This window comes from Coturnix japonica, chromosome 32 (genome assembly GCF_054131305.1).
Source record: "Coturnix japonica strain WE chromosome 32, WE-NBRP24, whole genome shotgun sequence".
NCBI classification, from domain to species: Eukaryota; Metazoa; Chordata; class Aves; order Galliformes; family Phasianidae; genus Coturnix; species Coturnix japonica.
Genome location: NC_140694.1, coordinates 3,969,375 through 3,991,446, shown reverse-complemented (window position 1 = coordinate 3,991,446; position 22,072 = coordinate 3,969,375). Strand labels below are relative to the sequence as shown.

General features: G+C 47.5%; 1 protein-coding gene and 1 long non-coding RNA gene across 2 annotated transcripts; both read left to right on the top strand.

Annotated features, from left to right (window-relative positions):
- The first annotated feature begins 1,385 nt into the window (after window positions 1–1,385).
- LOC146755513 (obscurin-like) lies at window positions 1,386–3,842 on the top strand. Its single transcript, XM_085525523.1, has 3 exons — window positions 1,386–3,133; window positions 3,533–3,796; window positions 3,832–3,842. The coding sequence occupies exons 1-3, from the start codon at window positions 2,923–2,925 to the stop codon at window positions 3,840–3,842; spliced, it is 486 nt and encodes a 161-aa protein (XP_085381649.1). The 5' UTR covers window positions 1,386–2,922.
- A 3,557-nt stretch (window positions 3,843–7,399) lies between these two features.
- LOC146755512 (uncharacterized) lies at window positions 7,400–13,960 on the top strand. The gene is made up of 4 exons (XR_014938011.1): window positions 7,400–8,464; window positions 10,128–10,199; window positions 10,640–10,794; window positions 13,631–13,960. It is a non-coding gene; the product is annotated as an uncharacterized LOC146755512 (long non-coding RNA).
- Window positions 13,961–22,072: the final 8,112 nt, after the last annotated feature.

Here is a 22,072-nt window from a genome sequence, read left to right as displayed (position 1 = left end):
ACTGGTGCTGCAGCACAGCCAGAAACCACTCATTTGGGAAACACAGCACCAAGAAAATAACAGGAATAGCTTCATAAAATCAGGCAGCTTCACCCAAATTTCCGTCTGATCATCACAGTGGCCCTCCTTTGGACCCACCCCAACAGCTCCACATCCTTCCCAGGCCTGGACACAGTGCTGCAAATAGGGCCTCACAAGAGCTGAGCAGGAGGGGACAATCACCTCCCTCTCCTGCTGGCCACCCCTTTTTCAGTGCAGCCCAGAACACACATGGATCTATCTTTTTCATATGGATATTCCCATAGATGTACATATATATACCACACCTACACCCCCTTAATCTGCTACAACTCCATTCTCCTGCTCCTGGGATAACGCAGAAGGGCTGAGACCTTCCAGCTGCTTCCACCCAGGGTCACACAGCAAAGCCGACCCTGCAGGAGTCTGCATCATTCTTTGCATGGCATTGCTAAGAGGAAGATCCCCCCCCTACCCTTGGCTCTACACTCCAGGTGCTGTCTGCCATCTGTAAAGCCACCACAGCTCTCCTACTGGAGTTCCCATCTGCACAGTGACAGCTTGGTTTCTTCTTACTGTCCAAACAGCCACAGCCTCAGTGCTTCTCAAATCTCCCCTTTTCAGCTGATTTCCTCTTTCTAGTGGCTGGGCAATTCCTCCCTCTCACAGTCATCCCTCTGCCCCACTCTATGCCCACAGACCCACAGAGGGCACACAGAGCCAGCCCTGTCCCAGCAGCTGCTGCTTCACATCTGACAGTCTCAGGAGCTGAGATCCAGGCCAAGACAGCACTGCCCAGACATGGTTTGTAGGACGTTTGTGAGAGGAAATAGAGACTCCCTAGAGACCCCCACAGCCCCTGCACAGCTCTATAGAACAGTCTGATAGAACTACCTCTAGTAGAAGCAATCTCCACACCGAGATCCTTTCCCAGTGGCACTCAGCCCTTCAGTGGGGTCTAAGAGAGCTGCAGCCAGACTCAAACACAACTGCTCACACAGCTCAGCTGCCTTCACCTGTGCTCCTGACGCTGACACATTGCAGCCCCACATCCCCCTCTGCCCCCCCACAGCCCCACACCCCCCTGTCCTCCCCGCACTCCCCATCAGCCCATCCCACCTCAGTGCTGCCTCTGTCTCTTCTCTCCTCTCCCCGTCCCAGTGCCGGCCTCCCCCGGCCTCCCATTGGGCAGCGGCAGCTCCGCCGGCTCCGATTGGCTGAGCCGCAGTGCGCGGGAGTGGCCGTTGTGGGGGGGGCAGAGGGGGATGTGGGGCTGCAATGTGTCAGCGTCAGGAGCACAGGTGAAGGCAGCTGAGCTGTGTGAGCAGTTGTGTTTGAGTCTGGCTGCAGCTCTCTTAGACCCCACTGAAGGGCTGAGTGCCACTGGGAAAGGATCTCTGTGTGGAGATTGCTTCTACTAGAGGTAGTTCTATCAGACTGTTCTATAGAGCTGTGCAGGGCCTGTAAAAGGAGCTGAGGGGGACTGTAGGGGGGATATGGGGCTGTGGTGGGCCATAGGAGGACTAGGGGCTCTAGGGGGCTGTGAGGGTGTGTAGGGGTTGTGGGGAGCTATTGGAGGATATGGGCAGGTATGGGGCTTTAAGGGGTGGTGTATGGAGAGATAGAGGGTTGTGGGGGCCTTAGGGTGATATGGGGCTACTGGGGGCTGTCGGGGACTGTGGGGAGGAATATGAAGTTGTAGCAGATTGTGGGGGTGTAGGTGTGGTATATATATGTACATCTATGGGAATATACATATGAAAAAGATAGATCCATGTGTGTTCTGGGCTGCACTGAAAAAGGGGTGGCCAGCAGGAGAGGGAGGTGATTGTCCCCTCCTGCTCAGCTCTTGTGAGTGGGACCTATGTTAGTGGGACCTTTGGCATCCAGCATTGACTAACAGCAACTGACAGGCTGGTAACAGTGCACATCAAAGCAGTTATGTGTCAGGATGGGTCAGGAAAATTGTATGGCATTGAGATTTCCTGTCTTTGCTCTTTGGAGATCTAACTAGCTGCTGGAAGAATAATGTACGCCATGTTCACACCATTTTCAATGAGCTGGATGAGTCTGTTGTTGGCATTTTAATGCAATTGACCAGGCAGGCAATATGTATGGAGTATTTGGCTCTCTCTACAGTAATGAATATTTCAGTGTCTTCAACGTGTGGCTCATTGCTTCCATTTCAGGCTGCCCAGAGAAGCTGTGGATGCCTGTCCTTGGTGTTGAAGGCGAGGTTGGATGGGTGATGGGCAGCCTGAGCTGGTTAGTGGGCAGCCAGCCCATGGCAGGGTGTTTAGAACTGGATGATCTTGAAGGTTTCTTCCAACCCAAGCCCTCCCGTGATCCTATGATTCTGTGATTTCATTCAGGTTTATTGAGATGAGTTCTCCTAAATGCGCTGTTCTCCATATGATTATAATTGGAGTCTTAAATTATAATTGGGTGACTTAAAGCAGACACCATACCTTCTGATGGCCAAAATGAAATGAAATCAGTCCTTTACTGTGTCAGTAGTCTGTAACTAGAGCCCATCAGGTAATTCCCAGCCTCCTGCCTGTATCAGTGGCTGCACACAGTGAAAAAGTCTGATGGGAATTTAACCTCTAAAATGTTCAGAAGCAACCAGAGGGTGAATATATTCACTATGCAAATACCTGCAGGAATAAGCTTGTCATGTATGTCCTCAGGTAGCACAGTAGTTAATGGTGGGACTCAGTAGGTCATGCTGAAAGTTGAGTCTGCTGATCTTGAAGGTCTTTTCCAGCCTACATGACCTTATGCTAATATTTCTGTATTTCTTTCTGTTCAGCACCCAGAAAACCTCCCACCCAGCCCCCAGCTGACCCCGTGGTGAAAAATAAAACAGAAACCTCAGTGACGCTGGCATGGTCCCCTCCGAAGATGCAACGCCCCATTCCAATCGATGGCTACATTGTGGAACCCAATAAACTAACTGGCTTCACCTGGGTGAGGTGCCACGAGTCTCATGTCCCCGTCCCAGAGTTCACGGTGAGCAATCTGTCTGAAGAGGCTGATGATCAGTTCCGAGTGTCTGCAGTCAATGCGCATGGACAGAGCCCGTCTCTGGAATTCCCAGTGAGCGTGCACCTTGGTAAGCACAAAAGCCCCAATGGAAATGGGTCAGTGTGTGCTGAGCAGCTGTGTTGGTTCCCTAAAGTTGTTTCCTTTGACTTGAAGGATAGTAGTGCATTAACACACCAAAGGCTTTCCCTTATTCCTAGTTCTCCTATCTCCTATCAACCTCCAGCTACCAATAAAGTGATACAAGTTCTGTTTCTGTGACAGAGACATGAATATTATTATCTTTTGATATCTCACATGTGCAAGAGGCAGAACTTTCTGTAACAGATTTGAAGCATAGAAGTGCTTCTTCCAGCACTCATGCAAAGGGAGAAGTAGAAATGTACCTATGATTTAATCTTCCATCTCTAAATGAGATACCAGACTTGCATCTAAAGAGCATTAAGACATCCATGTTGTTCTTCCTCAGAACCAGTCCTGGCTGTGAAATCCCCACTAACAACTGGTGAAGCTGTACCTGGAGGGGATGCCATGTTTACTATTGACCTTACAAAATGTTGTGGCACTTGGTACCTCAATGGTAAAGTCTTACAGGAAAGCGAGACCTGCATCATCAAGAGAACCCAAACTACTCACAGCCTAATGATAAAGAACGTCACCAAGAACGATGATGGAGCAGAAGTGAAATTTGTTGCCAAAAATGTTGATGTCAGCACCAAGATGAGAGTGAGAGGTATTTGCTTTGATCCTTCTCCTTTCCTCTTCCAGTCAAGGCATAGTTGCTGTGATCTGCTGATTAGAACTGGGGCTGCAGGCATTCACTGACTTTACCAAATACCTGAAATTGCATCCCATGGACTGACGTGAGTCCTGGTAATGACCTAAACATGATAGCACTGAGTGTAGGGTAAGCCAGTCTACCCAGCTGCTTGGTATCTGAACCAGATTGCTTCATGCCAGCTGATGAATGTCTGCAGTTCACAGCTATTGGCCAGTGCATTCAGTCAGCAGGTTTACCACTGCATCACCATAGAGCAGAACTTTCAGCTCCAGGTTCAGACAGCCTTTCTGATTGCACTGGAATAGTTTAGAAGTAGGGGAGCAATCATTCCAATAGTATCTCTATCAATCAGCTTTGCATGACAAAATAGAACAAATAAACATTCATTATGGGAGGAGCTGTTTGTCACTGGGTAGAAACCTCTGCAGAAGCATGTTTAGAGCATTCTTAATCAGTAGCAGGAGATGTTTGGTTGTTTTTTACTTAGTAAATCCGGCAAGAATACCAAATGAAATATCTTGAATTGCTCAGCACTGACACAATGATGAGTGCAGGAACAGAAGGTGATACTTTTTCAGAGATCTTGCAGCAAACATTGACCACATTAGCCTGATATCAATTGAAATAACGAGGCCTTTGCTCCTGACAGGTGCTGCAGTGAGATTTACCAATAAGAGCAAAGATGTAGAAAAGATCTCTGCTTTGCTGCAGGGTGTAGGTCTGATCTCTGAGATCCACACGCTGGGCCTTGATTGCAATAAATGAGAGCCCTTTGTTTGCTCCAGTGGAAGACTTTCCATTTCTGCAGTACCCTCTGCAGATGACACAAATGCAAATGCACCTTCTTCCCAGCAACAATTGCCTTTTTTTTTTTACACTGAGTATGCATGAGGCTCTTCATCATATTCTGCTGGCTTGTCACCCTTGTTGATCCATGGAGAGATGAGAAAGCCCTAGAGTAGTGTATGCACTTCGGCATTGGAGAGCTTACTTAATTGCTTCTTCTCAAAGAACAAACTCCAGAGAGGCATGGAGACATCTCCAAAGAGAATTGAATAATGGGTATAAATTTAAGGAGAGCAAAACACCCTGCCAAGGCTTGTCAGCTAGTCTTAATATTGCTTTTCTTCTCTTTCTTTTTCACGATAGCATAATATTTCATACTGGCAGTTCTACCCACAGAATTAACTGGCACAGGCTGCCCGGGGAGGTGGTGGGATCCCTGGAGGTGTTCAGGACCAGTTCTTGGGACCAGTGCTTTTTTACATGGTTATCAGTGACACCAATGATGCAATGGAGTGCACCCTCTGCTGTTTGCTGAGTGGTGCGGCTGATGCAGTGGAAGGAAGGGATGCCATTTAGAGGGAGCTGAACCGAGAGGTTGGCCTAGGTGAATCTAATGAGGTTCAACACAGCAAAGTGCAAGTTTTGCACTTGGGCTGGAGGAATCCCAGGCATTTCTACAGCCTGGGAGGAGCAGTCCTTAAGAGAAGACCCCCCAGAGAAGGACCTGGGGGTCCTGGTGGATGAAAAACAGAACGTGAGCCATCAGCGTGCTCTTGCAGCTCAGAGAGCAAATGGTCCCCTGGGCTCCATCAGAAGAGGGGATGGCCAGCAGGGACAGGGAGGTGATTGATCTTCATGATCCTTGAGGTCCCTTCCAACCCGGGCCATTCTATGATTCTGTGATTACACTCGCTGTCAGAAATAACGGCAGCTGTACAGAAGCTGGATATATTTGGGGACAGTTCTTGTAACCAGCTGATTTTAAGACCTTGCCCCAGTCGAGAGTCTAAATTGCATGTCAGAAGAAAGCTGGGAAAGTGGTTATTGCTCATTCTTTTTCATTTGCTGATTCTTTCTTTCGGGTTCCTTTTCCAAAGGAGATTCTGGTGATGGAAGCAGTTGAAGAAAGAACCAAAGCAGCTCTTGCCAAGAGTGCTTGAAGTCCCTGTGGAGAGAAGCAAAGAACTTGGGCTTCCTCTGGCATGCTCCCCACCATGTCTCAGGAAGGAGACAACTGCTGTTCCACTTTCTGCTCTGTGTGTGGAAAGGTACGTCTGGGTTTCTTCTGCTTGTTTTTTCTTTCTTTTTCTGGCTTTGAAGGAGAAGGGGTGGAGCAAGGGGAGACCCACTTGTCATTTGTTACCTCAAGAACAGGATGGATTCTGCATTCACTGTGAAAAACCTGGGCTAGTAGGATGGGCATGTTTCAGGCTGGACTCTTCTTTTGCTGCTTGGTTTCCTTTTGGCTACAGGGAGACAGCTGTCTAAAGGTCTGTTTTCAAACCCACTCTCCAAAACCATGTTTCACTGTTGCAGGTGGTTCAGTGTGCTCTTGCAGTGCAGATGCTGTAGTTTGCTGTAGAATCTGAATGGTTTCTGTTCCTAGGGGAGGACTGGGAGGAGGTAGTGAGAAGAGAATTCAATGCCTGAGGTGTATCTTAGTGGGAAATGTTGGCATGAGGTGCTGAAAGTCTTGAGCTGTCAAAGGCCAGTGAGGCTGAGACTCCTTAACCTGCTGGAGCAGGGTGGAAGCAAGGAGTGGGCACTGCCGTCCCACCAGCTGCACTTGGTTCTGGTCTGCCAGGTCTGTGCTGGCCTGGATTTCTTCTGAGAAGTTTGTTGGAGCTGCTTGGAGTAGTGAAGGGTGGGGAAGAAGTGCTGCTCAAGAGCTAAGGCTCCGCTTGATCATTTTGGATGGATTTAACCATGGTATCTGAAGACATAGTTTCCATCAGAATGATCCCAGCATTGTGCAAGTGTCTCAGCTGAAGCCCCTGAGCAGATGTCTGAGAGCACCCGCCTCCTCCAGCTGAGCCATAGGAAAGCTGACTGTGCCCAGTAATTACAGCTTCTGCAGATTGAATGTGCTTCCAAGTGTTTTCCTTAGTGATCAATCATGTCCCAGCACTGTGATATTTCATCTCTGGCACAATCTGGAGCATCTCTGCAAACCTTGGGTGCTCATTCCCACCAGCGTTTCTTCCTTTCTCTCTTTAGAATCAGTGTGGTGCAGTTCCCAGTGTTTGTGAGCAGCAGCCAGCAGGCTGCAAGAGATCCAATGGCAGCTTTCAGCACACAGAGTGATGTGATGGGGACAGACTGTCCTTACCGCCATGCAGAAGGGAGTTTTTACCGTCCTCTCTCAAGAAGTATGAAAGAATAGAGTTTGAATGATAGTTGTGAGCAGGTGCTGTGCTGTAGGGGATGTCAGGTAACCATTCCTATGGGGGTGCGGGAAGGAGCAGTGAAAGTGATGTATTAGTTTGTGTTTTGGCTGTTAAAGAGGAGTTCCATTTCTGGAAGCAAAACTATGGGCTAAGATGGAAAACAGAAGGGAGAAGGCTGATACCTGGATCGTGGGCTGAGCTTTGGTGACTGCAGCCATTTGCAGTAGAAGTTTTGCTGTTTTGCACAGTGGGGTTCAGAATGGGAGCTGATGATGAATGGGAGCTGCTCGAGGGACAGACTTCCATGTACAAGTTCCAGTGCCTCAATGACTTTCTTGTAGCGAGGAACCCCAAACTGAACATAAGACTTGAGGCGCAGCCTCCCCAGTGTTGAGTCCAAGGGGATGATTACCTCTCTGCTCCTGCTGGCCACACTATTTCTTAGACAGGCCAGGATGCCGTTGGCCTTCTTGGCCACCTGGGCACACTGTTGGCTCATGTTCAGCTGAGCATCGACCAACAGCCCCAGGTCCATTTCCTCTGCACAGTCCTGCAGCCACTCAGCCCCAAGCCTATAGCGCTGCATGGGGTTATTGTGGCCAAAGTGCAGGACCTGGCATTTGGCCTCACTGAACCTCATCCCATTCACCTCAGCCCAGTGAGGTTGATCCAGCTTATCTAGATCCCTCTGAAGGGGCCTCCCTTCCCTCAGGCAGATTGACACCAGCTCCCAGTCAAAAGACAAAAAGAGAAGAAAGCAGAAATGAAGAAGGCTTCTCTGAGAGCTGCCCCTGCACCTGCAGAGGTGAGTCCTTGTTATGGACAGACACAGCTCTTGTTGTCAGGGCCTCCATCTGTCAGACATGAATGAGACTGTAAAATCCTGAGGGAAGTGGTGTCCTGGTTCTGTACTTGCTTTTTTCCTTTGCAGTTTTTGAAGTGTTGCACAAAATGAAGGAGAAATCTCTAAAGCAGGTGGTCGGGATGCTGGCATGGTGATGTTACTTAGTAATTAGTGCTATTATTTTGTAGTATATTAATAGTTTGCTAATAAACAAAAAACAAGGGGGGGAGGAAGGCGTTCTGATAACAGAGGATGCTGAGAAGGCAGAAACACTGAATGACTTCTTTGCTTCTGTCTTTAGTGAAAAGGCTCTCCCTCAGAAATCCCAGACCCTGGAGGCTAATGAGAGAGTCTGGACAATAGGAGATTTCTCTTTAGTCAGGGAAGAGGTGGTCTGTGATTGCCTAGGAAACATTAATGTCCATAAATACATGGGATGGGTGCATGGGGTGCATCCACGGGTGCTGAGAGAACTGGTGGAGGTCATTGCTGAGCTGCTCTCTGTAATCTTTCAGAGGTCTTGGAGAACTGGGGAGGTGCCTGAAGACTGGAGGATGACCAATGTCACTGCAGTCTTCAAAAAGGGCAAGAAGGAAGAGCCAGGTAATTATAGGCCAGTCAGCCTCACCTCTGTCCCAGGGAAGGTGATGGAACAGCTTGTGCTGGATGCCATCTCCAGAGAACTGGGTGATAAGGAGGTTATCAGGAGTACTCAGCATGGGTTCACCAAGGGGAGGTCGTGCTTGACCAACCTGGTGGCCTTTTATGAAGATGTCACTAGCTGGGTGGACGGGGCTAGAGTGGCAGATGTAGTCTACCTTGATTTCAGAAAGGTTTTTGATACTGTCCCCCACGACATCCTTATAACAAAGCTGAGGAAGTATGGGATAGATGAGTGGACAGTGAAGTGGGTCGTGAACTGTCTGACTGGCAGAGTGCAGAGGGTTGTCGTTGGCGGTGCTGAGAGGGGATTTGATCCAGGTTTATAAATACCTGAGGTGTGGGGGCCATAGTGGCACGGCTGGTCTCTTTTCAGTAGTGCGTGGGGACAGGACTAGGGGTAATGGGCTGAAACTTCTGCATAGGAAGTTCCGCACAAATGTGTGCAAGAACCTCTTTACGGTGAGGCTGACGGAGCACTGGAACAGGCTGCCCAGGGAGGTGGTGGAGTCTCCTTCTCTGGAGATATTCAAGACCCGCCTGAACACCTACCTGTGCAACGTGGTGTAGGGAACCTGCCATGGCAGGGGGGTTGGACTCAATGATCACTAGAGGTCCCTTCCAACCCCTACAATTCTGTGATTCTGTTGGAAGGTGGGAATGCAAGAGAGAATATTGCGAGCAAAAGCTGTGGAGCGAGATAAATGGCATGACAAAGCAAAGCTGAGAACTAAGGAAAGCTCCAGAAGAGAAAACAAAGTCCAGTAGGGCATATTTAGAGACAGGTGAAGCATCCATGAGTGCACTGAGGAGTACTAGGGTGCTCTGGAATGTCTCTTGGGCTCCCTACAGCACACATACTTGCTCTGGGGCATGTCTGGATGTCTGTAGAGCTAATTGTGGGGCCCTGAGAAACGTCTGGGGCACATTAGGGGGCACTGGCTTCCATGTGAGTGTTCCCAGGTTCCCAGAAGTCAACAGGGAAGCCTTTGGAGACCCCTTGGGAAGACTCAGTGGGGCCCTAGAGTGATGTAGCAGCTTGTGTTGGTTGCATCTGCTTGGCAGGGAAGCGATTTCCCTGGTGAGAGCTGAGTGACTGGAAGGTGATTTCCTTGGTTTAATTAATTTAATTACCTGGATTATAATTAAATAACACTGTTCAGCGTTCATTAAAGATTTCTTTTTTTTCCAAAGTACTTCAGTTGTGCAGCTGTAGCAGCTTTGCTAAGATATATCGAGTTTATTCAAAATTCCAGTGATGCTCCTAAAGCACTTGAAGTGCATTTGAGGGGGGGAGTGACAAAACAGCTCTGAGAGACACATCATCAGATCAGAACATTGGAACGGTAACTAATAGCAGAGATTCTGATAAGAATATTGAAGTTTTCAAATTACCTTTTCTTAAAGTTGTATTTCACCAAGTTTCATCAATGTGCACACTGAAGAGCTGACTTGTTATCTTTCTTTTTATAAAAAATCATGTGTTACAATTGAGAGCAGAAGTTATAGGATGGAACATTCTCCAAGTAAAGTGCAAAAGACATTTCTTCATAGTTCCAATTAATGTCTTATGTTTTGTTCAGACTCACTAAATGATGTATTTCAGGGTACATCATGTGGGAATATAAGAAGACTATTCAGAGCAGGAGCTGCAGAGCAAGATGAACGACATGAGAAGGTAAGGCTGGGAACCAAGGACACAGCTTTTGTGTCACTCAGCCACCTGTGGCAGAGGTCAGGATTTCTGCAGGGATGGGAAATCATCCCATCACTTAGTGCCTTACAAGGAGCTGAGAAGCTTTTCTTGCTCAAGTCCTGCTTCCAAGCTTAACCACCTACAATGAAGTAGATGTCACTTTGCTGGTGTCCTTCAATTCCGTGTCTGCATTTTCCCAAAATCAGGAGGTAACCAGCTGCAGTGAAGTGAGCGATTTCAGTGCCTGTTTCTGATGGTGGCAATGAGTTCAGAGGTCACAATTAACTGACGATTCCTGTTTCCATTCTGACAAAGTCTGTAGTTGCAGCTGACTTCCTGAGGCTGCCATACGTGGTGGTGATGCAGCCTTGGGCTTCTTGGGGATTTGCATGACTCCCACCTTTCCTTTCTGTGTCTTGCAGGTCAGCTGGTGCTGGAAGCAGCCGGTATCTGAGTAGGAATGAAGGTGAGTGCAGGAGCAGCTGCTGAGGGGAGGAAGGAAGTCCATGCTAATGAGCTCTGGAGCATCTGCGCGTCTGGTACCAGAGGAGGCAGCAGTGATGCTGGAGGGCACGTGGTGAGTGCGTGGACAGGGTGGCACAAACGTGTGCGTGTGCTGAGGAGTTGGGTTGCACACAGGTGTACACAAAGGGGTGTTTGTGGAAGGTGTAGGCACGTACGTGTTCCCAGGGGTGGTTTGCACACGTCTGTGAATACAAAGGAGGGCACACGATGCGGTGTGTGCATGGAGGTGTGCAAAGCAGGCAGGGTGGCACACGGGTGTGCATGTGCACATGGATAGGGGAAGGCTGGGGTTACAGGTTGACCTGTGCTGAGGTGAGTGGGGGCTCACGGTGTTGCTCAGTGGTAGATTTGTTTACACTGAGTGCTAACAGGAAACTCGCACACCCTTTTTGTTTCAGCTGTGCCAGCGCTGTGATCCCTTGCTGCTGGGATGTGCTGTTGGAAGGATGGTGTGCATGCCGAGCTCCCATCACTTCCAAGCCCTACAATTCTGTGATTCTGTGAATCAAGTGTAGAGCAAAAGGGATGTTTGGGCCAGGTGACTGTAAGAAGGCTGGCTGCTTTGGATGGTGGCAGCTGATGGAAACAGGTGCTCTGGGGACCGTTCAGCTTTTAACAGAAGACAGGGGTCCTGCAGGAAGAACGACGAGGTTCTCAAAAGGCTTCAGACGTGCACACAGAGTACATCTGTCCTGCCGTGCCGTCTCTGCTTCTTTTTGATGAAAGCATTTTCATGACCACTTGTTGTGGCTGTTGCTTGTAGAAGGAGGAATGTTAGGTGCAGTTCTCACTGAGAACTTCTGCTAGGATTTCTGTGTAATTTGAATCATGAGTGTTAGCACAGTGAGTTGAAGGAGGGCCCCGGAAGCAAATTTGTTGCTGTTGAAGCACTGTGTGATGAGCAGGTGTGTGGTAAGACGTGCTGGCAGATGTTGAAGCCACTTTAAGATTGAGGTGAGAAGGAAAGGCGATGAAGGAGCTGATGGCAAAGAGCTTCCTTAGGAGGCTTGGTGCTTGCATGGGATTGTATCCGATCAACTTCTTGTGTGCTGGTGTCCATCTGTGGTTTGTGGAGCAGTTTTCATTCCAGGGTCTGTCTGGTAGGACTGTGGCTTGGGCCAGGCCAGGGCGAATCCAGTGTGCTTTACTCTCGTTCTTAGTGCTTGTTTTTGCTCAGGTGTCAATCCTCACAGAGCAAGGCCTGAGGGTGGGGTTTGCGGAGAAAGAGGACATGCAGGCCTTGTGTGACACCCACGGAGCTGCAGCGAGGCTGCATTGGTGTAAAACAAGGGAAATGCACAGAGATCTGAAGGTGGGTTTTGGGCTCGACTTATGCCAGAGGGGATGTGCGTGCTCCTTTACAATGTGCGTTTTCTGCCTACTGTATGGCAGGTGGGCTTGGAAAGTTGTTTCCGTGTTTCTGTTGTTGGGAGAAGCAGATATCAACTCTTCTCTCTATTGAAAGATTTAACAAAAGAGCCTCTCCTTGCTTCTTAGTGTATGAATCACAGAATCATAGAATCACCAGGGTTGGGAAAGACCTAAAAGAACAGTCCAACCGTTCTCTTATTACCAATAGCTCCCAATAAACCACGTCCTTCAACACAACATCCAGTCATTCCTTGAACACCCCCAGGTGGGATGGCTCCACCACCTCCCTGGGCAGTCCATTCCAGTGCCTGGCCACCCTTTCTGAGAAGTAATATTTCCTAATGTCCAGCCTGAACCTCTCCTGCCGCAGCTTGAAACCATTCCCTCTAGTTCTATCAGTAATGACACGAGAGAAGAGGCCGACCCCCAGCTCACTGCAACCTCCCTTCAGGAAGTTTTAGAGAGAAATGAGGTCTCCCCTGAGCCACCTCTTCTCCAGGCTGGACATTCCCAGCTCCCGCAGCCTCTTCTCATATGGCTCCATTGTGCTCCAGACCCCTCACCAGCTTTGTTGCCCTTCTTTGAACACGTTCCAATGCCTCAGTGTCTTTTTTGCAGTGAGGGGCCACAAACTGGAAACAGAATTCGAGTTGTGGCATCACCAGTGCTGAGTACAGGGGGACAATCGCCTCTCTGCTCCTGCTGGCATCAGTGTTTCTGATACATACATTCTCATGTATGTAAGTGTCACATGTGTGACATCCTTTTTGATGGAGTTCCGTGACGGGAGTTCAGTGGATTTGAGAGCTGACTTGAAGCCTGTGGGCATCACCCAGGAGTTGGGGTGAGAGGATGAGGCGTAGAAACAGGAACCTCTTTGGTCGTTATTAACTCCCAACTTTTTGGTCAGGAATCTCTGTGTGTTTTTTTATCATGTAAAGAACAGAGTCATTGTGCAGCTTGTGAATGAATTGATTCACGCCTGCTGATTGGTGCTGTTCTCTACAGGGAGCTGCAGTGGAAATGGACACTTGTGGTCCACTGTCTGCCCCCCTCCCGCATGCCCAGATCAGCCAAGTTGTCAAGGCCTGGCTCTTGGTTGGTGAATTGTGCCAAGGTCAGAGAGTTGGATTTTCTGGGCTTTGAGACACGTCTTCCAGATGCACGTTGTGTTATTTCTGATGTGTTGACCTGTTGAGGTCCAGCCCCAAATGAGGATTCAAGTACTACCACCGCAGGAATGGTTTAGATTGGAATTGGAATGCAGAAGGCTGAAGCCAGCAGGAGCAGGGAATCCATCATCCAAGGGCTTGGTGCAGCTCTTCTTTGCTCAGTTGTGGAAGCATCGTAAAGTTGCTGGGCGGACAGGCATCACGTAGCCTGAGACTCAGCATGACTTGCAGCAAGTGGATGGGACGGTTGTGCTGTGTGTGTTATTCCATGACTGTCTTAGCCCTGCTCACTGACCTGCTCTTTCTCTCTCCTCTCCTCGCCCTCCACCCACTGCCTCGGTGCAGCTTTTGCTCTCATTTCATCCGAGCAAAGCGACAAGGAACTGCTGCAGATAGCTTGAGGTGATCTCACTGCCAGGTACGTGCCATGTTTTGTCCCCCCCGCATGGTTTTGCAGGCCGTGTGGCACCGTGTTTAGTAACACAGCCTCATGCAGCTTTGATGTGACCCTGGTCACGGGTGGGTTTCTCCACTGCCCTGCAGCTCAGCCCTCAGAAGGGCTGTCTCTCAGAATGGCCGCCCTAGACCCCGTCCCCATCTCTGCTGCCCTCCCCGTCCCTTCAGCTGTTCCCGGTTCGGGCCGGGCGACACCGGGCAGGTGGGTGAGCGGAGCGGGGCAAGATGGCGGCAGGGAGTGGGGTGTGAGGGGCAGGGCGGGGCCTAACGGGGGCGGGGGGCGGGGCTAAGGGGAGGGGAGAGCGGGGATTGGTGGGAGAGGGAGCCAATAGGAGGTAGAGAGGAGTTGGGCACAGGGTGATGTTAACACCCCTTTGTGACGTCATAATGCCCCTTTGTGATGTCATAATGCTTCTTTGTTACATCATAATGCCCCTTTGTGACATCATAATGCCCCCTTTGTGACGTCATAATGTCCCTTTGTGACGTCATAATGTCCCTTTGTGACGTCATAATGCCCCTTTGTGACGTCATAATGTCCTTTTCTGATGTCATAATGCCGCTTTGTGATGTCATAATGCCGCTTTGTGATGTCATAATGCTCCTTTGTGACGTCATAAAGCTCCTTTGTGACGTCGTAATGCCCCTTTGTGACATCATATAGCTCCTTTGTGATGTCATAAAGCTCCTTTGTGACGTCATAATGCCCCTTTGTGACATCATAATGTCCTTTTGTGATGTCATGAAGCTCCTTTGTGATGTCATAATGCTTCTTTGTGATGTCATAATGCTTCTCTGTGACGTCATACTGTCCCTTTGTGACGTCATAATGCCCTCTGTGACGTCATAATGCGCCTTTTGACGTCATGATGCCCTTTGTGACATCATGAAGCTCATTTATGACATCATAATGCCCCTTTGTGACGTCATAATGTCAGTTTCGGATGTCATAATGCCCCTTTGTGATGTTATAATACCCCTTTGTGACGTCGCAGTGCTCCTTTGTGACGTCATAAAGCTCCTTTGTGACGTCGTAAAGCCCCTTTGTGACGTCATAAAGCTCTTTTGTAATGTCATAAAGCTCCTTTGTGACATCATAATGCCCCTTTGTGACATCATAATGCCTTTTGTGACATCATAAAGCTCCTTTGTGACATCATAATGCCCCTTTGTGACATCATAATGTCCTTTTCTGATATCATAATGCCCCTTTGTGACGTCATAATGCTCTTTGTGATGTCATAATGCTCTTTGTGACGTCATAAAGCTCCTTTGTGATGTCATAAAGCTCCTTTGTGATGTCATAATGCCCCTTTGTGACATCATAATGTTCTTTTGTGATGTTATAATGCCCCTTTGTGATCTCATAATGCTTCTTTGTTACATCATAATGCCCCTTTGTGACGTCATAATGTCCTTTTCTGATATCATAATGCCCCCTTGTGACGTCATAATGCCCCTCTTTAAAGTCATAATGCCCCTTTGTGACGTCATAATGCTTATTTGTGACGTCATAATGCCCCTTTCTGACATCATATCACCCCTTTGTGATGTCATACTGCCCCATATGAAGTCCAGACAGAGTCAAAACTTATGGACCTGCACGAGGATCACTTTCAAGACAGTGGCTCTGTTGCTTCAAGCCTATTTGCTTCGTCCTGCCGCCACTCTACTACCAAATATCAACAACCACTTTCATGATTGAACTTGCAAACATTTCACACTAACCCTTGTGTTTCTATGCCTTCCTAGGTGATTTGAGCCCTTGTCAACCCCAATGATCCAAACCAAGTAGTGATGTGCAGTGTGTTTCCATCAATGGAGAGTTCTTATTAAGCACAAATCGCTGCAATTCGGATGACAGCCTTCCACATGGTAACAGTGATGGACACAAGGGGCTCATCCACGTTCATGCTCTCATATCTCCTGGCTCTGCTGAAGCTCCTGACCTGAGCCTGCCAGACACCACAGTCACCTGCCTGGATTGTGACCCAGCGCCTTTGCAGTGCTGCCCATCCCAAGCACAGCCCGAGTGCCCCAGCAGCAGCACCACCATGCAGGAGCAGGGCAGCATCAGTGAGGTGAAGCTGAGCATCTTAGATGGGGACTTAGAGTCAGGCTGCCAGTCCCAGGCACCAGGCAGCAGCACCAGCTCTGAGCCACTCACATCTTGACAAGAGGAGTCCCATCTTCACCCTTGACCTCTCAAGTCCTCCTGTCTTTTATTGAATAAAGTCACTCTCATGCTCAATCATGGCCTTGGCTGCATTCCGAGTCTTCATTCACAGGGATTGGGATGAATGCAACAAACAGCAAGGCAGCTCAGCTTGCAATGCTATGGCTGTGGGGTTCGTGCAGGCAGAGCTCTGGGTTCCCATTTTGCCTGGCTTTAAGATGTCTGCAGCATTTTGTATGGGAGCAAATAATCTCTAGCATCCAGGTTGCTGCTCATGATAATCCCAGTCTTCCTGGCTGTCGCTTTGTGATACCTTTCAAAGCCTTTTGATACTCTTTGATGCCTTGGCTGCTCCCTAACACCTCTGTCCTCCTGCCATGTTGACTCATGTCTCCCACTTTGAAGCTGGCTTTGCAGATCATCTCCAGCCCTGTCATCATCACGCTGCAGCAGGAGGTGCTCACCTGGCCCAGTGTCTGGCAGTACAGCTTGTTCTGCAGATGAGCAGCTGCCTCCTCATCTCTTCAGCTACAGTAGTTTTTCTCAGGGCAGTTAGATGCAGTCATGCTGCTCTGGATTTGGTGTGTTAAATCCATGCTGCATGGCAGCAGTCAGTGCAATACAAAGGTGTTCTGTGTGCCACAGCATTTCTCCAGGGGCTGCCAAAGGTAGAAGCACAACACAGCACCATCCTTCTGACAGTAATGTCTGTGAGTGTTAGACATGTGAGCACTGCATCATCCCCAGCGTGTCAGTGCTTTTCCACACCAACCTGACTCTCACACTCTGCACTGAATGTAACTCTGCTCTTGTGGAGACAAATGCTTTCTGTCACATCCTCCATCCCTGCAACCATTTGCCGGTAGGCAGCTCTTGCAGAAGAATCAAGCAGCAGAACCTTTTGCTCACCCTACAGCATGCAAATGCTATGAAAGCAGAAATAACCTGGCGTGCTCTGGGTCTGCAAGGCTGCACAGATGGGAGAGGTAGATTGTGTTTTTGCAGTGGAAGTTTCCAGTATTGTCAGTACATAGTGTAGGCCCTAACTGAATGTATAACCCTCTTGTAAAACAGCTGTATAAGTAGTTTTTCCACCAAGAAAGTTGCTGAACAGAGTTAAGTTCAGACTGGGGGCATTCTGACATGGGGAGAATTGAGACAAGCACAAGATAAATACAGAGGGTGGGTAGAGCCCAGCACAGGACAGAATTAATATACTGACTTTTGGAAACATTGCCCTTCTCTCTCCGCAGAAAAGTACAAGGCAGACCTAAAAACAAGAGGTTGGTAATTGACCTTATATGGAAATGAATCCTAGCAACAGTCTCGAGGAGTGTGTGAGCCTGAGATGCTCAACCAATGAGAGCCATGAGAGCATCACCTGCATTGGGTTTAGGGCACAGAACAGAATTGATTTCACTGACTGGTGTGCAGTTTCTCCCTTGCCAACAGGGGATGTGCGCGCAGTATTGCAGTAATGAATAAGCACTGCTGCTATCGCTGCCATCTTTGCCTAACTAGAAATCTTTGACTTTGAGAGTTTCTCACACAAGGGGAGAGGGTAAGAAAGTAAACAGGCACAGAAAACTAAGGAAAACTGTTCTTCTTATCTATAAATATTGATACAATTGATGCTGTCGTGCATTTTTTTAATTATTATTTTTAATTTTTTGCCAGTGTCAGATTGTTTTAAAATATCCACACACCAAAATCTGACTACCAAGCAAATGTAATGAAAATGAAATGAAGGTGAGTTAGCGGAAAGCACAAGGCCATATTATATTAGGCTCCAGCAAATTTACAGGCAGTCACTGCACGAAGAGGTAGATCTGAGTTGCACATTATATGATTCCCACAAAGATTAAGGAAATCTGAAGCTTTCAATATATTTTTTTAATTCTTTTTTCATTTCATTTTTAAACACCTGACCCAGACCCCAACCCTCACAGGAGCTGTAAAGATAACAGCATTAACCAGCAATGTAACTCTAATCCTAACCCTTACCCTGATTCTAAAATCGTCCCTAACTCCAAATGCAACAACAAAAATGATGCTAGAAGTTTGTAGCAAAAGGAACCTTAACCCTGATCATAATCCAAAAAAAAAATCATTATGGTAACAATAATCTTTACCTTAAGAGTAATATTAATCAGAGCCCAGATGATGCCTGCATCCAATCAGAAGCATGCTTTGCATTATTTAAGAGTTGTATTTTTTCCAATGAACTCTCTCTATTATCACGTTTATAAAGTAACAGAGTCTGTTCTTTTTCTCCTGACACTGTGCCTTACTCCTGACATCCCCTGGAAATGACCCAGATAGGGCACCATCAAAGTAATGCTAATAGTAATGTCAATCCTAAGGGTATCTCTAGCCTCAGTGTTAATGGGACGCTAACAACAATCCCAACAGCCTTAAACATTCTGGTGGTGTGAAAGAGGTGCTGCCTTGCACATGCTGGGCAGTCCCATTGCCTGTTAAATGCAGGCGGCAGCGTAGAAACATGATGCCCGTGGTCAGAATGCCCTGTGGCAGATCCTGGCACCGGAGAACTGACCGGAGAACCATGAGAGAACTGACAACAAATCACTCGACATCAGAACCGACCCAGTGGTTATTTACAAGCCTTGGGAGACCCAGACAGGATCTCAGAGTGGTGAATGTAGGTACAGAAGTTGTTACTACTCTGTTTTCTTCTAAAAGAAGTGTTTTTTTTTCATCTCAGAAGTTGGGGGGGGGGGGGGGGGGCGGGAAAGGGATATCAATTTAATTACTCATTAATTTATTGACAGACATTCACGTTTGCTACGTTTGGAGAAGTTTTTATTTGTTTGCTGTGGTTTGATTTTTTTTTTTTTCTTTTTTTTTTCCCCCTTCCCTCCTCTTCCATCTTTGTGTTCTTCCCCTATAATCAAAAGAACGGATCCCCAGGGTCTGTCCCGCAGACGTTCTTTCCGTGGTCTCTGCTGCCACCTGCTGGCCAATAAGCGGAACTGCCACTGTTGGGCGTTTGGTGCCGCAGGAAGCACAACGCAGATCTGAGTTCTGACCGGTCTACGCAGCAAATCCGCCAATCTTTATTGCGATAAGCCCTCCAGACAAGAGCATAAAGTCTTTGCCTGAGGGCAGGGTTAGTAGTAATGGATGTCAGTTTTGAAATTTCCAGTCCATTCACCATAGCACTTTCTGCCTCCATGTCCCATAACCAGAGCAGCTATGCTGGCATGCTCTCTTGGTTTCTGTCTAAACCACTGTACTATATCCATCAGTTCAGCTGCTGTATTATGGGCAGCAGGGTTTGGGGGGTGGACACTGGTCAGGGCACTCCCACCAGCCTATCCTGCATTTTTTTTTTTTTTTTTTTTTTCATTTTTGGGTTACAATCAGTCAGATCTCAAATAGATCTAGTCCAAATGGAACCTCAAAATCTGACCTTTTAGTGCCTTCATTTACAGAGTCCATTTTATACAGATTCCCTTGTACAGGGCCCCCATGGTCCTCCAGACAGTTGTTACTGATCTTCCATAGGAGAATGATTGAATTAGGTTTTTTCCCATCAAAACTGCCACCTGTCTTTCCAATTTTTCAACACTATCATTCAATAGCTGATTTGCATCAGCCTGAGCCTCTTCAGTTATGTTCAGACAGTTCAAGGCCATTAAAAGTGGCCATGCCACCATGAACACAGCTAACTGTCATTCTCAAGTTGTAAGTATGTCTTTGCTAAGACCATGGAAATACTCAGTCAGGTGGGCCAGGGACTCATGGACCCTCCCTCCGTCCCACACAGGGCCCCATTTTTCAGTGACAGAAGCAGTGCTGCATTTTGAGGATCCTAGGAATCCCAGGACATGCCCTGACAAAAGGTCATTCAAAGGGGTAGTCTTTCCCCATCCAAACCACCCCATGATATTCACAGAATCACAGAATTGTAGGGGTTGGAAGGGACCTCCAGAGACCACTGAGTCCAGTCCCCCTGCCAAAGCAGGTTCCCTACACCACAAAAGAGGTACGAAGAGGTAGATCTGAGTTGCACATTATATGATTCCCACAAAGATTAAGGAAATCTGAAGCTTTCAATATATTTTTTTAATTCTTTTTTCATTTCATTTTTTAAACACCTGACCCAGACCCCAACCCTCACAGGAGCTGTAAAGATAACAGCATTAACCAGCAATGTAACTCTAATCCTAACCCTTACCCTGATTCTACAGGGGACTGTCTGAAACGGACATCAATTCAATTACTCATTTATTTATTGACAGACATTCAAGTTTGCTACGTTTGGAGAAGTTTTTATTTGTTTGCTGTGGTTTGGTTTTTTCTTTTTTTCTTTTTTTTTTCCCCCTTCCCTCCTCTTCCATCTTTGTGTTCTTCCCCTATAATCAAAAGAGAACGGATCCCCAGGGTCTGTCCCGCAGACGTTCTTTCCGTGGTCTCTGCTGCCACCTGCTGGCCAATACACGGAACTGCCACTGTTGGGCGTTTGGTGCCACAGGAAGCACAACGCAGATCTGAGTTCTGACCGGTCTACGCAGCAAATCCGCCAATCTTTATTGTGATAAGCCCTCCACATGGCATTGCGCATGCACTCGAACACGCAACAGGCATAGATTTCTCTTAACTCCTTGAGGAGCAGGCAAGCAGAACAACTGAGCGCACCACTGCTTGTGATTGGGCCACCCCCATCATAGAGATGTGTGTTAGATCTTTTACCCACTCCTGGACTGGCCTTGTTGTTTAACGATAACCTCTGAAATCTGAGTTACTGGTTCTACCACCTGTAGTGTAGAATAGGTAGCCAATAAATGCTTTTCAACTGTGATGTATCTTTATTCTGCTCCATGCCAAACCTGTGGCCAAAACCTCATAGGGGTTCACAAAGAACTCTGGCTCTGCCAGAGCCCCCATCCAGACCCTTCTTGAGTTACATTCACATCTAGTTTGGCTGAAAAGGTTGGACTATAAATACTCAGTGCTTGGGCCTGTTTAACAGATATTTTTTCCTGATTATGCTGTCCATCGATCTTTTTAAACTGAACTCCTGCTCTAATCTGGTCTTTAAACATTTGTTGTCTCAAGACCCTAATGGGTCCAGACTGGATTACCTTAGGGGCTGGACGCCTAAGTCATGGCAGCAGATGGTTCTCTGCCTTTCTCAGACCTTTCCACCACCATTCAGAGCCTGCATCTGGCCGTAGGCACTCTTGTCTCCCCATCAATTGGGCAGCCTGTTGTATTACAGCACCTGAGGGCCACTGGGGGGTTCAGTATGGATAACATAGACCCATACTGATGTAAAGGTGATGGCTGTAGGATGAGATCCCTCGTTCCTGATGAAAAATTTATTGACTGGGCTCTCAAAATCATCTTCATAGATTGCCTCTTTCATGCCTAATTCTCTAATATAATTTTGTTAGTCCTCCATAGAGGACAACAGGCTGATATTTAATGGTATGTCATTCTTATTTGGCCATGTTATATGACACACAGCCATAAATCATTCACTGATCAAATGGCTATCCTCATTATGTTGGACAGAGCATACAGTCTTTGCCTGAGGGCAGGGTGAGTAGTAATGGATGTCAGTTTTGAAATTTCCAGTCCATTCACCACAGCGCTTTCTGCCTCCATGTCCCATAACCAGAGCAGCTATGCTGGCATGCTCTCTTGGTTTCTGTCTAAATCACTGTACTATATCCATCAGTTCAGCTGCTGTATTATGGGCAGCAGGGTTTGGGGGGTTGGATACTGGTCAGGGCACTCCCACCAGCCTATCCTGCATTTTTTTTTTTTTTTTTTTTCATTTTTGGGTTACAATCAGTCAGATCTCAAATAGATCTAGTCCAAATGGAACCTCAAAATCTGACCTTTTAGTGCCTTCATTTACAGAGTCCATTTTATACAGATTCCCTTGTACAGGGTCCCCATGGTCTTCCAGAGAGATGTTCCTGATCTTCCATAGGAGAATGATTGAATTAGGTTTTTTCCCCATCAAAACTGCCACCTGTCTTTCCAGTTTTTCAACACTATCATTCAATAGCTGATTTGCATCAGCCTGAGCCTCTTCAGTTATGTTCAGACAGTTCAAGGCCATTAAAAGTGGCCATGCCACCATGAACACAGCTAACTGTCATTCTCAAGTTGTAAGTATG